Source organism: Oncorhynchus mykiss, chromosome 4 (assembly GCF_013265735.2).
Source record: "Oncorhynchus mykiss isolate Arlee chromosome 4, USDA_OmykA_1.1, whole genome shotgun sequence".
Taxonomy (NCBI): domain Eukaryota; kingdom Metazoa; phylum Chordata; class Actinopteri; order Salmoniformes; family Salmonidae; genus Oncorhynchus; species Oncorhynchus mykiss.
This window is the reverse complement of record NC_048568.1, coordinates 20,102,501-20,120,000: the sequence shown is the minus strand read 5'-3', so window position 1 is coordinate 20,120,000 and position 17,500 is coordinate 20,102,501. Positions and strand designations below refer to the sequence as shown.

The window sequence follows — 17,500 nt, the reverse complement described above, 5'->3', positions numbered from 1 at the left end:
CTCTCACTGTCAACTGCGTTTATTTTCAGCAAACTTGTGTAAATATTTGTATGAACACAACAAGATTCAACAACTGAGAATAATGTGTCCCTAAGCAAAGGGGGGAGGTCAAAATCAAAAGTAACAGTCAGTATCTGGTGTGGCCACCAGCAGCATTAAGTACTGCAGTGCATCTCCTCCTCATGGACTGCACCAGATTTGCCAGTTCTTGCTGTGAGATGTTAACTCACTCTTCCACCAAGGCACCTGTAAGTTTCCAGACATTTCTGGGGGGGAATGGCCCTAGCCTTCACCCTCCGATCCAACAGGTCCCAGACGTGCTCAATGGGAATGAGATCCAGGCTCTTCACTGGCCATGGCAGAACACTGACATTCCTGTCTTGCAGGAAATCACACACAGAACGAGCAGTATGGCTGGTGGCATTGTCATGCTGGAGGGTCATGTCAGGATGAGCCTGCAGAAAGGGTACCACAATAGGGAGGAGGATGTCTTTCCTGTAACACACAGCGTTGAGATTGTCTGCAATGACAACAAGCTCAGTCCGATGATGCTGTTACACACAGCCCAGACCATGACGGACCCTCCACCTCTAAATCTATCCCACTCCAGAGTACAGGCCTCGGTGTAACACTCATTCCTTCGACGATAAACGCGAATCCGACCATCACCCCTGGTGAGACAAACCGCGACTCGTCAGTGAAGAGCACTTTTTGTCAGTCCTGTCTGGTCCAGCGACGGTGGATTTGTGCCCATAGGCAACGTTGTTGCCGGTGTGTCATAGTGTGTGTATCTTCTTATCCACTATGTGTCATAGTGTGTGTATCTTCTTATCCACTATGTGTCATAGTGTGTGTATCTTCTTATCCACTATGTGTCATAGTGTGTGTATCTTCTTATCCACTATGTGTCATAGTGTGTGTATCTTCTTATTCACTATGTGTCATAGTGTGTGTATCTTCTTATTCACTATGTGTCATAGTGTGTGTATCTTCTTATCCACTATGTGTCATAGTGTGTGTATCTTCTTATCCACTATGTGTCATAGTGTGTGTATCTTCTTATCCACTATGTGTCATAGTGTGTGTATCTTCTTATTCACTATGTGTCATAGTGTGTGTATCTTCTTATCCACTATGTGTCATAGTGTGTGTATCTTCTTATCCACTATGTGTCATAGTGTGTGTATCTTCTTATCCACTATGTGTCATAGTGTGTGTATCTTCTTATTCACTATGTGTCATAGTGTGTGTATCTTCTTATCCACTATGTGTCATAGTGTGTGTATCTTCTTATCCACTATGTGTCATAGTGTGTGTATCTTCTTATCCACTATGTGTCATAGTGTGTGTATCTTCTTATTCACTATGCGTCATAGTGTGTGTCTAAGGTTGCGCTGGACAGCTGAGTTGATGTGGGGAGGGGTCAGAGTTAACACAGAGCCAGATTTCTCTGGGGTTGTGTGTCGCCTGTGGACTCACACAGGGTCAATAAGGGTAAAATGAAACACACACTCATTGGGAGGTTACACACTGCAGGCACTTCTCTTGGTAGGGAGTGACCCTCTCTCGCTTTGCCTCTTTCTCCTACCCTCCCTTATTTCACAGAGCCCTGATTGCAACCACTCAACATGTTCCTGCTACAGATAGCTCAAGGCAGAGGGAAGGCAGTAGCCCCCACTGGAACAAGCTATGCCAGAATTGGCTTTGGAAACGCTGCAGTTGGATGTGTGTGGATGGAGGGAGTAGGTTTTATATAACACTCTTATCCAGAGCGACTTACAATTTCTTACTGGTCCCCCGTGGGAATTGAACCCACGACCCTAGTGTTTCAAGCGCCATGCGCTACCATCGGAGCTACAAGGGACCTTACCTTGAGTTGGGTTGTGGCTCTCCCAGAACACCTTGAGCAGTTTGGAGAAGCTGGTCTTCTCTGGCTCCCAGACCACCCGCACCACCTCAGTATGGCCTGTCCTACCTGAGAGAGACAACAGAAGACAGGAGAAATGGTGACGTTAGGAGATATAGGCAGTTGCCCCTATCCACTGGTCCAGGAGCAGATATTTACTTATCCTTCTGGTTAAGGTTAGGATTGGGGTATGATAATCTGATTCTAGATCTGTGGATACGTAACATTGAGTGTTCCTCCACTCCTCAGATACAGTGAATGTTAACTGAGAGTGAATGCTGTTCTCCAGTACACCAGTGAGCTGGATCAGATCTGAATGTTTTAACCAAGCAGAGAGCCCCTCTGTCCCAGAGCTCTGGAGGGTGGAGTGTCCTCCAATCACGCAAGTTGGACACGCTGATTGGATAGAGCTGTTAGGAGAACTCTCTTTCACTCTACCAGAGGGACATCCACAAAGGTTAACATCTCAATATGAGGTGAGAAGACAGAGTAAAACCATGTTTAATAAAGAAGTGGTCTTCTATTCCCAATTCAAGACATTTCTAGTGAGATGAGTTTATTCCACTGAGATGGGTGTTTAATATCACCTCATAAGGCTGTGTTCCCCACTATCGGCAGCACATCCACAGCTGGGATATTAAAAAAATGATAAGAACTAACCTGTAGGGTCACTCTCATTACAGACTGGCGCTACAGAGGAACTGTACAATAAACCTGATGGAAGAACACAGTGATGTCCTGGAGACAGGAGGAGGAACAAAGGAGTGTATGGGACACAATTGAGATGGTCTATAATTTGGTGCACATTCACACACACAGAAGCACATGCACAGTCAAATGCACAGACGCACCCATAGATTCATGAATCCATTTAGTCCTTTCCTCTCTCCAACATTCTCTCTCCCTCTAAGCCATTCTTTTAAATCCATGAATCCATTCTCTCTCTCTGTCAGCCTCCCTCATTTTCTGCCATGCAATCTCTTTCAGCCTCCCTCTACTCACTCTCTCCCTCCCTCTCTTTTTTCCTCCCCCTCCCTCCTTTCTCCTCCTTCGGGTGGCTCCCTTGTTCAGCTGGTAGTGGAGCTGTGTGTTCAGGGTGAGCTGAAGGACATCTGAGGTGCACACACGCGGCAATCTTTACTGCTGGCAGCTCAGGGGAGGACAGGCAAGATGGCTGCCAGCATGAAGCTCAGCAGGAGACAGAAGAGTCCATATGCCACCACTCTCCAGCTCCCAATACATGGCCACAGGGCTGGAGCAAAAGATATGTTACCATCTTTTTTATTCCTGTACTGCCCTATCCTATTCCTGTACTGCCCTATCCTATTCCTGTACTGCCCTATCCTATTCCCGTACTGCCCAATCCTATTCCTGTTCTGCCCTATCCTATTCCCGTACTGCCCTATCCTATTCCCGTACTGCCCTATTCTATTCCCGTACTGCCCTATTCTATTCCCTTACTGCCCTATCCTATTCCTGTACTGCCCTATCCTATTCCTGTACTGCCCTATTCTATTCCCGTACTGCCCTATCCTATTCCCGTACTGCCCTATCCTATTCCTGTACTGCCCTATCCTATTCCTGTACTGCCCTATCCTATTCCAGTACTGCCCTATCCTATTCCTGTACTGCCCTATCCTATTCCCGTACTGCCCTATCCTATTCCCGTACCGCCCTATTCTATTCCCTTACTGCCCTATCCTATTCCTGTACTGCCCTATCCTATTCCTGTACTGCCCTATTCTATTCCCGTACTGCCCTATCCTATTCCCGTACTGCCCTATCCTATTGCTGTACTGCCCTATCCTATTCCTGTACTGCCCTATCCTATTCCTGTACTGCCCTATTATATTCCTGTATTGCCCTATCCTATTCCTGTACTGCCCTATCCTATTCCCTTACTGCCCTATCCTATTCCCGTACTGCCCTATCCTATTGCAGTACTGCCCTATCCTATTCCTGTACTGCCCTATCCTATTCCTGTACTGCCCTATCCTATTCCCGTACTGCCCTATCCTATTCCCGTACTGCCCTATCCTATTGCTGTACTGCCCTATCCTATTCCTGTACTGCCCTATTCTATTCCCTTACTGCCCTATCCTATTCCTGTACTGCCCTATCCTATTCCTGTACTGCCCTATCCTATTCCTGTACTGCCCTATCCTATTCCCGTACTGCCCTATCCTATTCCCGTATTGCCCTATCCTATTCCCGTACTGCCCTATCCTATTCCTGTACTGCCCTATCCTATTCCCGTATTGCCCTATCCTATTCCTGTACTGTCCTATCCTATTCCTGTACTGCCCTATCCTATTGCTGTATTGCCCTATCCTATTCCTGTACTGCCCTATCCTATTCCTGTATTGCCCTATCCTATTCCTGTATTGCCCTATCCTATTCCTGTACTGCCCTATCCTATTCCTGTACTGCCCTATCCTATTCCTGTACTGCCCTATCCTATTCCTATACTGCCCTATCCTATTCCTGTATTGCCCTATCCTATTCCTGTACTGCCCTATCCTATTCCTGTACTGCCCTATCCTATTCCCGTACTGCCCTATCCTATTCCTGTACTGCCCTATCCTATTCCTTTACTGCCCTATCCTATTTCTGTACTGCCCTATCCTATTCCTGTATTGCCCTATCCTATTCCTGTATTGCCCTATCCTATTCCCGTACTGCCCTATCCTATTCCTGTGCTGCCCTATCCTATTCCTGTACTGCCCTATCCTATTCCTGTATTGCCCTATCCTATTCCTGTACCGCCCTATCCTATTCCTGTACTGCCCTATCCTATTCCTGTACTGCCCTATCCTATTCCTGTATTGCCCTATCCTATTCCTTACTGTACACATCCCTCATCAGAATGATGCTTTCCTCCATTCTCTCTCTGTTTCTCTTTCTTTGGGTCTATTGTCTGCTCTATACATTCCTGCAGCCCCTAATCCCTTGTTGACACAGCTGTCTGCCAAGGAGCCATGGTATGTGTGTGTGTGTGTGTGTGTGTGTGTGTGTGTGTGTGTGTGTGTGTGTGTGTGTGTGTGTGTGTAGACAGGGAAGGAGGAAAGGGTACAGTTATCTCTCTACAGTTACACAAGGCTGAAACCCCCACACCCCACCCATTCTTCATGTATCCCAGAAGGCAATGGGAGCAGAGCGCAGGGTCTCTTGGATATAGTTGATCAGCCATGTTCAGAGTGATCCTTCTTCTCTCGCTCCCCTCCCTCTCTCTCTCTCCATTCAGTCAAGTCATCTGTGCAGTGTAACGTATGCATTCTACATCCACTTACTATATGCCTGAGTGTGTAGATTCATATTGACTATGGATTCTGTCAGACTGAATAGTTAGGAAGAGGGGGCTGCTCAGGTTTGACTATCTGAGAGGAGATACTGTGCTAACACCGGCTGTCTGTCGCAGCAGGCTGTTGAGGTTCGGATCACAGAGAAGAGAGGACAAGATCATGTGTGGGTCTAAAAGTTATATAGTTTCAAAGACAATATTTCAAATAATAAATTCAGGGCTGTTGGATGAGCTATTGCTATTGTGCCAGTGTTTATTCATTTGAGAAAACCTCACCTCACAGCCCCAGCAGCAGTCAGTAACAGTCAGTAACAGCCAGTAACAGTCAGTAGCAATCTGTAACAGTCAGTAGCAGTCAGTAACAGTCTGTAACAGTCAGTAACAGTCTCTAACAGTCAGTAGCAGCCAGTAACAGTCAGTAGCAATCTGTAACAGTCAGTAGCAGTCAGTAGCAGTCAGTAGCAGTCTGTAACATTCAGTAGCAGTCAGTAGCAGTCAGTAGCAGTCTATAACAGTCAGTAGCAGTCAGTAGCTGTCTGTAACAGTCAGTAACAGTCAGTAGCAGTCAGTAACAGTCTGTAACAGTCAGTAACAGTCTCTAACAGTCAGTAGCAGTCTGTAACAGTCAGTAACAGTGAGTAGCAGTCAGTAACAGTCAGTAGCAGTCTGTAACATTCAGTAGCATTCAGTAACAGTCAGTAGCAGTCTGTAACATTCAGTAGCAGTCAGTAGCAGTCAGTAGCAGTCTATAACAGTCAGTAGCAGTCAGTAGCTGTCTGTAACAGTCAGTAACAGTCAGTAGCAGTCAGTAACAGTCTGTAACAGTCAGTAGCAGTCTGTAACAGTCAGTAACAGTGAGTAGCAGTCAGTAACAGTCTGTAACAGTCAGTAGCAGTATGTAACAGTCAGTAACAGTGAGATGCAGTCAGTAGCAGTCTGTAACAGTCAGTAACAGTCAGTAACAGTCTGTAACAGTCAGTAACAGTGAGTAACAGTGAGTAGCAGTCAGTAACAGTCTGTAACAGTCAGTAGCAGTCTGTAACAGTCAGTAACAGTGAGAAGCAGTCAGTAGCAGTCTGTAACAGTCAGTAACAGTCATTAACAGTCTGTAACAGTCAGTAGCAGTCTGTAACAGTCAGTAACAGTGAGTAGCAGTCAGTAGCAGTCAGTAACAGTCAGTAACAGTCAGTAATAGTCAGTAACAGTCAGTAACAGTCAGTAGCAGTCAGTAACAGTCAGTAACAGTCTGTAGCAGTCAGTAACAGTCAGTAGCAGTCAGTAACAGTCAGTAACAGTCAGTAACAGTTAGTAGCAGTGAGCTGAGACAAGGTTTCAGCACCACCAGATGGAAAGCTCCCTGCCTCAGTGCTCTGCATTCTACAGAGCACTGCCACTACTACCAAAACAGAAACTAAATGATAACAAAACATCAATAAAATGAAACACACACGCATGCATGCACGCACATACACACACAGTCACACACACATACACACACAGTCACACACACATACACACATATTCTCTCTCTCTCAGATCCTACAGCAGTAGATGTTTAACGCCTCTAAACTCTAAGCTCTGACTTCAGTTCAAGATCCATCCTGAGAGAACGGCACTCTGGGAAAAGTCATCAAACAAATTTCCCCTGATGAAAGTCTTTACAAAGTTGTTTTCCACTGGAACAAAAGTCAATATCCAGATCAAAGACTAGTGACTTCCATGCTCGTAACAGCCCTACACAAACTGTTATTGTACTGAACCACAGACGGGAGAGATAGGAGAGAGAGGGTATTTTGCAGATTCCACACACATGCGCACAGACACGAACACATACACAAGCGCACACATACGAACACATACACAAGAGCACACATACGCACACACACACACTGCGGAGGGCCCGGTCTGTGAAGGTCAGAGTTCAAAAAATGAGGGGCCAGAGTTCAAAAAATGCCCTCAGTCCTCAGAGGAACACCCGGCAGGGTTTGTTCTGTTACTTCTTATACCCGGAAAACTATGTACATTCACACTGAGCGCAAAATCTAATTTCCTAAATCCTAAATCCCTCAAAAGCAGGTTGGAGAGGCAGTGGGTGCATCTAGAAATAACACAGAGACAGCTGGCAGTGTTTGGATAGCGCCCTGAATGTTCAAACACACCCAACTCCCATTATTGCAATGAAAGGAAAACTGTAGTGAACAATTTCACCGTCTGAATCACGGAGACTTTCTTCCACCGCTGATTTGGAATCTCATTTCCAAACTATATTTCTGATTGTCCACTTTTCACAGAAAGCAGACTGCTCAGAATGGCACCTACTGTTGCTGTTTTGTTACTAACAGGAGAGTGAGGAGGCCCATCACAGAACCATAGAACTCGTGATGCACATCTAATGGCGCACTTCCTTCTCTCTGGACAGCACACACACTTAGACAGTATCATGGAGAGAGATCCTTCTGTCTATCACATAATGGCCTTACACATTCCTTAACTGTCAGATCATTAAAAACGTAAACACACACTTGTGCACGCACACAAACACACATACAGCTGAGCGCGCACACACACACATGCACACACACGTACTGCTAGAAAGCGGTCCCTTCTCCCTGCCTCACTATAATAGGACCTAAGGGATTCCATTTGGTTTCCAGGGGCAGGCTGGGAGAAAACAACCTGACAACCTAGACCCCAGATACCTCTGCTACTGAGTACAGTGCAGTAGTACCTGGTAGAAAGGCCCTTCATAGAGACATGTGCAAGTCATTAACATCAGGAGATGATCAAATCAAACGTGATTCGTCACATCATGAGGCTGGTTTGTGTGTTACAGACAGGCTGGTTAGTGTGTTACAGACAGGCTGGTTTGTGTGTTACAGACAGGCTGGTTAGTGTGTTACAGACAGGCTGGTTTGTGTGTTACAGACAGGCTGGTTAGTGTGTTACAGACAGGCTGGTTTGTGTGTTACAGACAGGCTGGTTAGTGTGTTACAGACAGGCTGGTTTGTGTGTTACAGACAGGCTGGTTAGTGTGTTACAGACAGGCTGGTTAGTGTGTTACAGACAGGCTGGTTAGTGTGTTACAGACAGGCTGGTTAGTGTGTTACAGACAGGCTGGTTAGTGTGTTACAGACAGGCTGGTTAGTGTGTTACAGACAGGCTGGTTAGTGTGTTACAGACAGGCTGGTTAGTGTGTTACAGACAGGTTGGTTAGTGTGTTACAGACAGGCTGGTTTGTGTGTTACAGACAGGCTGGTTAGTGTGTTACAGACAGGCTGGTTAGTGTGTTACAGACAGGCTGGTTAGTGTGTTACAGACAGGCTGGTTAGTGTGTTACAGACAGGCTGGTTAGTGTGTTACAGACAGGCTAGTTAGTGTGTTACAGACAGGCTGGTTAGTGTGTTACAGACAGGCTGGTTAGTGTGTTACAGACAGGCTGGTTAGTGTGTTACAGACAGGTTGGTTAGTGTGTTACAGACAGGCTGGTTAGTGTGTTACAGACAGGCTGGTTAGTGTGTTACAGACAGGCTAGTTAGTGTGTTACAGACAGGCTGGTTAGTGTGTTACAGACAGGCTGGTTAGTGTGTTACAGACAGGCTGGTTAGTGTGTTACAGACAGGCTGTGGAGGGCTGTGGAGGGCAGTTCATGAGGGAGATCAAGATTCAATTAAACACTCAATTCTAACACTGAATTATTCTGAGCCCGCTAATGTTCTACAAGCACTTGGACAATGAGTCAGGGGCACTGTTGAGTAGGGTGTGGGGTCACTGTTGAGTAGGGTGTGGGGTCACTGTTGAGTAGGGTGTGGGGTCACTGTTGAGTAGGGTGTGGGGGCACTGTTGAGTAGGGTGTGGGGTCACTGTTGAGTAGGGTGTGGGGTCACTGTTGAGTAGGGTGTAGGGACACTGTTGAGTGGGGTGTGGGGTCACTGTTGAGTAGGGTGTGGGGTCACTGTTGAGTAGGGTGTGGGGTCACTGTTGAGTAGGGTGTGGGGTCACTGTTGAGTAGGGTGTGGGGTCACTGTTGAGTAGGGTGTGGGGTCACTGTTGAGTAGGGTGTGGGGGCACTGTTGAGTGGGGTTGTGGGGTCACTGTTGAGTAGGGTGTGGGGTCACTGTTGAGTAGGGTGTGGGGTCACTGTTGAGTAGGGTGTGGGGTCACTGTTGAGTAGGGTGTGGGGTCACTGTTGAGTAGGGTGTGGGGCCACGGTTGAGTAGGGTGTGGGGGTCACTGTTGAGTGGGGTGTGGGGTCACTGTTGAGTGGGGTGTGGGGGTCACTGTTGAGTGGGGTGTGGGGTCACTGTTGAGTGGGGTGTGGGGGTCACTGTTGAGTGTTACCTGTGCAGGTCTCTTCGTAGGTGGGGTTGGGGGTGAGGCCTCCAGCATAGCCCACCTGGGTGGAGTAGACTCCCTTCTGCTTCCAGAACTTTCTCTCTGCGCCCCAGAAACAGCCCATCCCTTTAAGACAACACATCTCAGTCAGAAACAGACCATCCCTTTAAGACAACACATCTCAGTCAGAAACAGACCATCCCTTTAAGACAACACATCTCAGTCAGAAACAGACCATCTCTTTAAGACAACACATCTCAGTCAGAAACAGACCATCCCTTTAAGACAACACATCTCAGTCAGAAACAGACCATCCCTTTAAGACTTTTGCTAGGACTGTCTGGGAGTGGTCTGAGTGGGGAGGGGAAAACTGAAAACTAGCTGGAACTCTCTTTTCTATTGGTATATTAACTAATTTACGGCCTGGTGATCACACCAGGCAGGCCAGAACTCCATCCCACCAAAACAGACTGTAATTTCAGGCAGTCCTTTCAAACAGCTCTTACACTAAAAGGGAATTATTATCATTTTCATAATTTCACAGTATTATTACAACCTCATAGTGTGAAAATATATATAAAACACAGAAAAATCAAATTTTTGACTGCACTGGGCCTTTAAGACAACACACCCCAGTCAGAAACATCCCATCCCTTTAAAACAACACACCCCAGTCATAAACATCCCATCCCTTTAAAACAACACACCCCAGTCATAAACATCCCATCCCTTTAAAACAACACACCCCAGTCAGAAACATCCCATCCCCTTTAACACAACACACCCCAGTCATAAACATCCCATCCCTTTAAGACAACACACCCCAGTCAGAAACATCCCATCCCTTTAAAACAACACACCCCAGTCAGAAACATCCCATCCCTTTAACACAACACACCCCAGTCAGAAACATCCCATCCCCTTTAACACAACACACCCCAGTCAGAAACATCCCATCCCTTTAACACAACACACCCCAGTCAGAAACATCCCATCCCTTTAACACAACACACCCCAGTCAGAAACATCCCATCCCTTTAACACAACACACCCCAGTCAGAAACATCCCATCCCTTTAACACAACACACCCCAGTCAGAAACATCCCATCCCCTTTAACACAACACACCCCAGTCAGAAACATCCCATCCCTTTAACACAACACACCCCAGTCAGAAACATCCCATCCCTTTAACACAACACACCCCAGTCAGAAACATCCCATCCCTTTAACACAACACACCCCAGTCAGAAACATCCCATCCCTTTAAAACAACACACCCCAGTCATAAACATCCCATCCCTTTAACACAACACACCCCAGTCAGAAACATCCCATCCCTTTAACACAACACACCCCAGTCAGAAACATCCCATCCCTTTAACACAACACACCCCAGTCAGAAACATCCCATCCCTTTAACACAACACACCCCAGTCAGAAACATCCCATCCCTTTAACACAACACACACCAGTCAGAAACATCCCATCCCTTTAACACAACACACCCCAGTCAGAAACATCCCATCCCTTTAACACAACACACCCCAGTCAGAAACATCCCATCCCCTTTAACACAACACACCCCAGTCAGAAACATCCCATCCTCTTTAACACAACACACCCCAGTCAGAAACGAACGGACAGTTGGAAAAATGCAATAAATAGAAGAGTTTATTTAACTAGGCAAGTCAGTTAAGAACACATTCTTATTTTCAATGACGGCCTAGGAACGGTGGGTTAACTGCCTTGTTCAGGGGCAGAACGACAGATTTTTACCTTGTCAGCTCGGGGATTAGTCCTATATTTCCTATAAAAACTACAACCTAAAACTTCTTACCTGGGAATATTGAAGACTCCTGTTAAAAGGAACCACCAGCTTTCATATGTTCTCATGTTCTGAGCAAGGAACTTAAACGTTAGCTTTTTTACATTGCACATATTGCAATGTTACTTTCTTCTCCGACACTTTGTTTTTGCATTATTTAAACCATATTGAACATGTTTCATTATTTATTTGAGGCCAAATTGATATTATTGATGTATTATATTAAGTTAAAATAAGTGTTCATTCAGTATTGTTGTAATTGTCATTATTACAAATACATATTTTTAAAATCGGCCGATTAATCGGTATTCTGCTTTTTTGTTCCTCCAATAATCGGTATCGGCATTGAACAATCATAATCAGTCGACCTCTAGTACACATGTCATACCCTGGCTGGCTGGGCTCTCATGCACCTTGTTTATTGGCCGATGTTGCTCTGGTCTCGATACCTCTCTTAGGTGTGAAATGAATACAACAGCCCACACACACTGATACAACCCATTAAAACCCTCCCACGACACTGAGGTGTATAGTCTGTCAGCAGGGAACACATCCACCTCGTGTCTGCTCTCAATCCCCTCCATTAAGGTCCGGACCTGTGTCCCAGCTTTGGATTTAGTGTCTAATCAAACCATAGTGTTCCTGGGCCTGTAAAAACAACTGATATAAAACTAATACCCACTGTAAACATTTAGCACCAAGTAATACTCCCCCACCAAATAAAACAGTAAGAATATATTAGGGCACGGCTTAAAAACGGTTATCCACAGCCATTCATTCCCCCGATTGGGTGGAGTGATTTATCTGAGAAACCAAATGACTGCTGAACTCCGTTTTCTCACCACGCAGTACTGAAGAGTTGAGTGGGGCTCAGGCAGTTTGCCTCGATGTGTGTGTGTGTGAGAGGTTTTTTGTGTGCGTGAGGTGATTGGGACTGAAGAGGCTCCTACACGGCTCCTACACACACACACACACGCTCACGCATCCACACCTTTGTGTTTGGGAGCGAATGTTGGAGTATTAACACAAGGTAGTTCTGAACGTAGCCAATCACTGGCACAGCGGTAAGGGGGGGGGTAGAAGACAGGCTTTTGTAGAGTCAAGGGTAACTGGCAACTTTTAAGGTAGTCCACGGGAGGCTTTGTGATTTGAAATGCTCTGCGGGTCACAAGTGCATGTAAGGCTGCTTTAAAACATGCTTATTTGTACACAGCCCCGGGAGATAAAGAGGCTGATTTCTCTGCTGTCTGTCCTGATGGATTACGCAGTTTGACTCCCCGAATGGAGAAAAGAGGAGCTGAACTAATGCATTTTATTAAAGAGATCCTAATCACCCCTTGCAATTAATCTCTACACCCCCTCCTCCTACTCTGTCCTCTCTCTCTCTCCTTTCATTTTGTTTTTGAATGTCTTTTTCTGAACCGAACAGAGTATCAGGGGAGGGGGAACTAATTATACTACACTGTCTTATTGCCACCCTCCCCTCTGTCCCCCTATCCCCTGTTTCCCCTCTCCTCTCCCCTGGCCCCCAACGTCCTCCTCCCTCTCCTCATTTGGATCACCTACCAAACATAGCCATCTGCAGTCCCTCGGGGAATGGTGGTACGGTCCTGTTGCCGTTGACATCGTGCTTGGCTGTAGGACACACAGGGAACAATGGAGAGGGTCTCTGTTAGTCAAACACACAGACAGTCCATCCCACACCACACACACACAGGCGCAAACACACCACCATCCACCTACAGTCTCCACACCACTGATGCAATACACACAATGACTGGCCATTGTGAGATACTTTGGTGTGTCTGGTGTGTAAGGACTGCAGAGGCATTACAGTAGCTAGCGTTGCCATCGCAAACAAAGAAAGAAAGTGAAAATTCACCTGGGGGTTTTTGCAACATGCGCACATACACTGACCCATTTAAACATTCCCATTCATCTCATGCATGATTTTATAGCAGCTGCGATCTCTTCAATCAACTGACAAAGCCAGAGGTGGAAGAAGCCCATTGGGGCCTCGGAGCCACCTGGCAGAGCTAATGTGTGTTTGCGTGTGTTTGCGTGTGTGTGTGTGTGTGTGTGTGTGTGTGTGTGTGTGTGTGTGTGTGTGTGTGTGTGTGTGTGTGTGTGTGTGTGTACTGCAGATGGCCTGATATTGTGGAGGGCAGTGTGTGGATTAGGATAAATGTGGGGGAGTGAGCCCAACATCTGGAGCTAGCCAAGCCCTTCCTGTGCTGTGTGCTCACGCATGGGTGCGTTGCCATGGCAGCTAGGCGTGCCGATACAGCCAGCTGGAGACCGAGCGCCAGGCAATCTACTGCAGCACCATATCCACACGCCCATCATAGACTCCCCAACTGTCTGTATGTCTCTCTGTCTTTCTGTCAGTCAGTCTCTCTGTCTGTCTGTCTGCCTGTCTCTCTGTCACTCTGTCTCTCTGTCAGTCAGTCTCTCTGTCTGCCTGTCTTTCTGTCACTCTGTCTCTCTGTCAGTCAGTCTCTCTGTCACTATGTCTCTCTGTCTCTCTGTCAGTCAGTCTCTCTGTCAGTCAGTCAGTCTCTCTGTCACTGTCTCTCTGTCAGTCGGTCTCTCTGTCAGGCAGTCTCTCTGTTAGTCAGTCTCTCTGTCACTCTGTCTCTCTGTCAGTCAGTTTCTCAGTCAGTCAGTCTCTCTCCCAGTCAGACTTTATCTCTGTCACTCTGTCTCTCTGTCAGTCAGTCAGTCTCTCTGTCACTCTGTCTCTCTGTCAGTCAGTCAGTCTCTCTTGTCACTCTGTCTCTCTGTCATTCAGTCTCTCTGTCAGTCAGTCTCTCTGTCACTCTGTCTCTCTGGCACTGTCTCTCTGTCAGTCAGTCTCTCTGTCAGTCAGTCTCTCAGTCAGTCAGTCTCTCTCCCAGTCAGACTCTATCTGTCACTCTGTCTCTCTGTCAGTCAGTCTCTCTGTCAGTCAGTCAGTCTCTCTGTCACTCTGTCTCTCTGTCAGTCAGTCTCTCTGTCAGTCAGTCTCTCTGTCTCTCTGGCACTCTGTCAGTCAGCCTCTCTGTCAGTCAGTCTCTCTGTCACTCTGTCTCCCTGTCGGTCAGTCTCTCTGTCAGTCAGTCTCTCTGTCACTCTGTCTCTCTGTCAGTCAGTCAGTTTCTCTGTCATTCTGTCTCTCTGTCAGTCAGTCACTCTGTCTCTCTGGCACTCTGTCTCTCTGTCAGTCAGTCTCTCTGTCTCTCTGGCACTCTGTCAGTCAGCCTCTCTGTCAGTCAGTCTCTCTGTCACTCTGTCTCTCTGTCAGTCAGTCTCTCTGTCAGTCAGTCAGTTTCTCTGTCATTCTGTCTCTCTGTCAGTCAGTCTCTCTGTCACTCTGTCTCTCTGGCACTCTGTCTCTCTGTCAGTCAGTCTCTCAGTCAGTCAGTCTCTCTCCCAGTCAGACTCTATCTCTGTCACTCTGTCTCTCTGTCAGTCAATCTCTCTGTCAGTCAGTCTCTCTGTCAGTCCGTCCATCAATCCTTCATCAGTCACAGTCATAATTTTGCGTACACCAATCTACACCAAGACCTACATAGAAGAGATTAGGGGGTAGGGAAAAGAGCTAGAGGTTGTTAGACCAGGACAGGCCAAATCTAAGGACCAAGCTGGTGCATGTATATGTGCTCCTGTCCTCTGCACTACGTGGCTCCATGATAATATCAACCGCATGGCCTCTCTATAACTCCCTGCTGCAGAGGGAGGGACATTTTCATAACCTCAAACACAGTTTCCTTTTCTTCTCCTGTGATGTGAAACATGTTGTGATGTGGGCTGTGGCGCTCGGCTGTGAGTTTAAAGAAACCCCCGGGCTTCGGTAAGTACACACACGACCTATGTCTGTGACTATACAGTCGATTTAGAGGATTTCATTTCCAGAACCGTTCACATTTGTATTCATACAAAAAAAGTTGGCAAGGTTAGTTAGACGAAAAAGACGTTCAACGTCTGTGTTTGTGTAAAAACTCTGTTGTGTTGGCCTGAGTGGCAGAAGACCAACTGAGAGGCTCTGACTCCTGGCCAGCTTCAATAAACCCCCTCCACTTTGGAATGTGGAAGAGTGCTTCGGCAGTGCTGTGAACAGACAGGCTAGCGTGGAGCCTAGCTGGGCCCGACTCATTTAATCTGGGAGAGTGGAGTGAGGAGAATGCATTAGAACAGACATCATTAAATCACTTTTACATCCACACTGCTCACCAGCCAGCCCAGAATGTCTCACAAAATATAGATTTCAGCATACGGGGACTCCCATGATACATGTAGCATAATAGTGACTTTGTCACTGTTTTACCTCAGCTTTATTTCTAGTTGTATGGACCCTGCAGCACTGATGTGAGTGAACAATAGGTTTAACATCGTTGCATTGTGGAGTATCAGTGGTGGGCTAAAGTGTAAGTAGCCCTGGACTGACCAGAGAGAATAGCAGTGCTAGGGTGATATTAGCCTAATCTTCAATGCATCCATGGCATTCTGCTGTGGCCATTCCATAGGGCCCTTACCCTCCCATATGCACAGAGGGTAAAAAGAACACCCACCCTCAGACAGCCTTTTGCCTTTCCCTGCCACTATAGCGCCACACACTAATGCTCACCACGCAGCCCCAGCCCCTATACCCCAGCACCGGTCTCTATACCCCAGCCCCAGCCCCAGCCCCTATACCCCAGCCCCTATACCCCAGCCCCGGTCTCTATACCCCAGTCCCTATACCCCAGCCCCAGTCCCTATACTCCAGCCCCTATACCCCAGACCCAGCCCCTATACCCCAACCCCAGTCCCTAAACCCCAGCCCCAGTCCCTATACCCCAGCCCCTATACCCCAGCCCCTATACCCCATCCCCGATACCCCATCCCCAGCCCCTATACCCCAGCCCCAGTCCCTATACCCCAGCCCCAGTTCCTATACCCCATCCCCGATACCCCATCCCCAGCGCCTATACCCCAGCCCCAGTTCCTATACCCCATCCCCGATACCCCATCCCCAGCCCCGATACCCCAGTCCCTATACCCCAGCCCCAGGCCCTATACCCCATCCCCAGTCCCTATACCCCAGCCCCGGACCCTATACCCCAGCCCCAGGCCCTATACCCCATCCCCAGTCCCTATACCCCAGCCCCGGACCCTATACCCCATCCCCAGTCCCTATACCCCAGCCCCGGACCCTATACCCCAGCCCCTATCACATCCTCAAAAGGTTTTACAGCTGCACCATCGAGAACATCCTGACGGGTTGCATCACTGCCTGGTATGGCAACTGCTCGGCCTACAACCACAAGGCACTACAGAGGGTAGTGCGTACGACCCAGTACACCACTGGGGTGTCAGTGGAAGGCCCTAACATTTTCAAAGACTCCAGCCACCCTAGTCACAGACTGTTTTCTCTGCTACTGCACGGAAAGCGGTACCAGCTTCTACCCCCAAGCCATGATACTCCTGAACAGCTAATCAAACGGCTACCCAGACTATGTGCATTGCCCTCCCAACCACACCCCCACCCTTCCCCCCTACGCTGCTGCTAATCTCTGTTATTATCTATGTATAGCCACTTTAATAACTCTACCTACATGTACATAATTACCTCGACACCAGTGCCCCCCGCACATTGACACATTGACTCTGAACCGGTACCCCCTGTATATAGCCCTGCTATTGTTATTTACTGCTGCTCTTTAATTATTTGTTATCTCTTACTTTTTGGGGACGGTTTCTTAAAACTGCACCTGTTGTATTCGGAGCATGTGACAAATAAAACTTGATTTGATTTGATACCCCAGCCCCAGTCCCGAAACCCCAGCCCCTATACCCCAGCCCCAGTCCCTATACCCCAGTCCCTATACCCTAGCCCCAGTCCCTATACCCCAGCCCCAGTCCCGAAACCCCAGCCCCAGTCCCTATACCCCAGTCCCTATACCCCAGCCCCAGTCCCTATACCCCAGCCCCTATACCCCAGCCCTAGTCCCTATTCCCCAGCCCCTATACCCCAGTCCCTATACCCCAGCCCCTATACCCCAGCCCCTATACCCCAGCCCCAGTCCCTAATCCCCAGCCCCAGTCCCTATACCCCAGTCCCTATACCCCCGCCCCTATACCCCAGCCCCAGTCCCTATACCCCAGCCCCTAT

General features: G+C 47.7%; 1 protein-coding gene across 7 annotated transcripts in view; it reads right to left on the bottom strand.

Moving 5' to 3' along the window:
• Positions 1-17,500, bottom strand: part of msra (methionine sulfoxide reductase A) — a 103,125-nt gene that overhangs the window by 38,845 nt on the left and 46,780 nt on the right. For 6 of the 7 annotated variants that reach the window (XM_036975435.1, NM_001160616.1, XM_036975434.1 and 3 more), the window contains 3 exon segments: positions 12,934-13,002; positions 9,546-9,665; positions 1,871-1,975 (listed from right to left, as the gene is read on the bottom strand). In XM_036975435.1, coding sequence (XP_036831330.1) covers positions 1,871-1,975; positions 9,546-9,665; positions 12,934-13,002 — 294 coding nt within the window. 7 annotated transcript variants of the gene reach the window in all.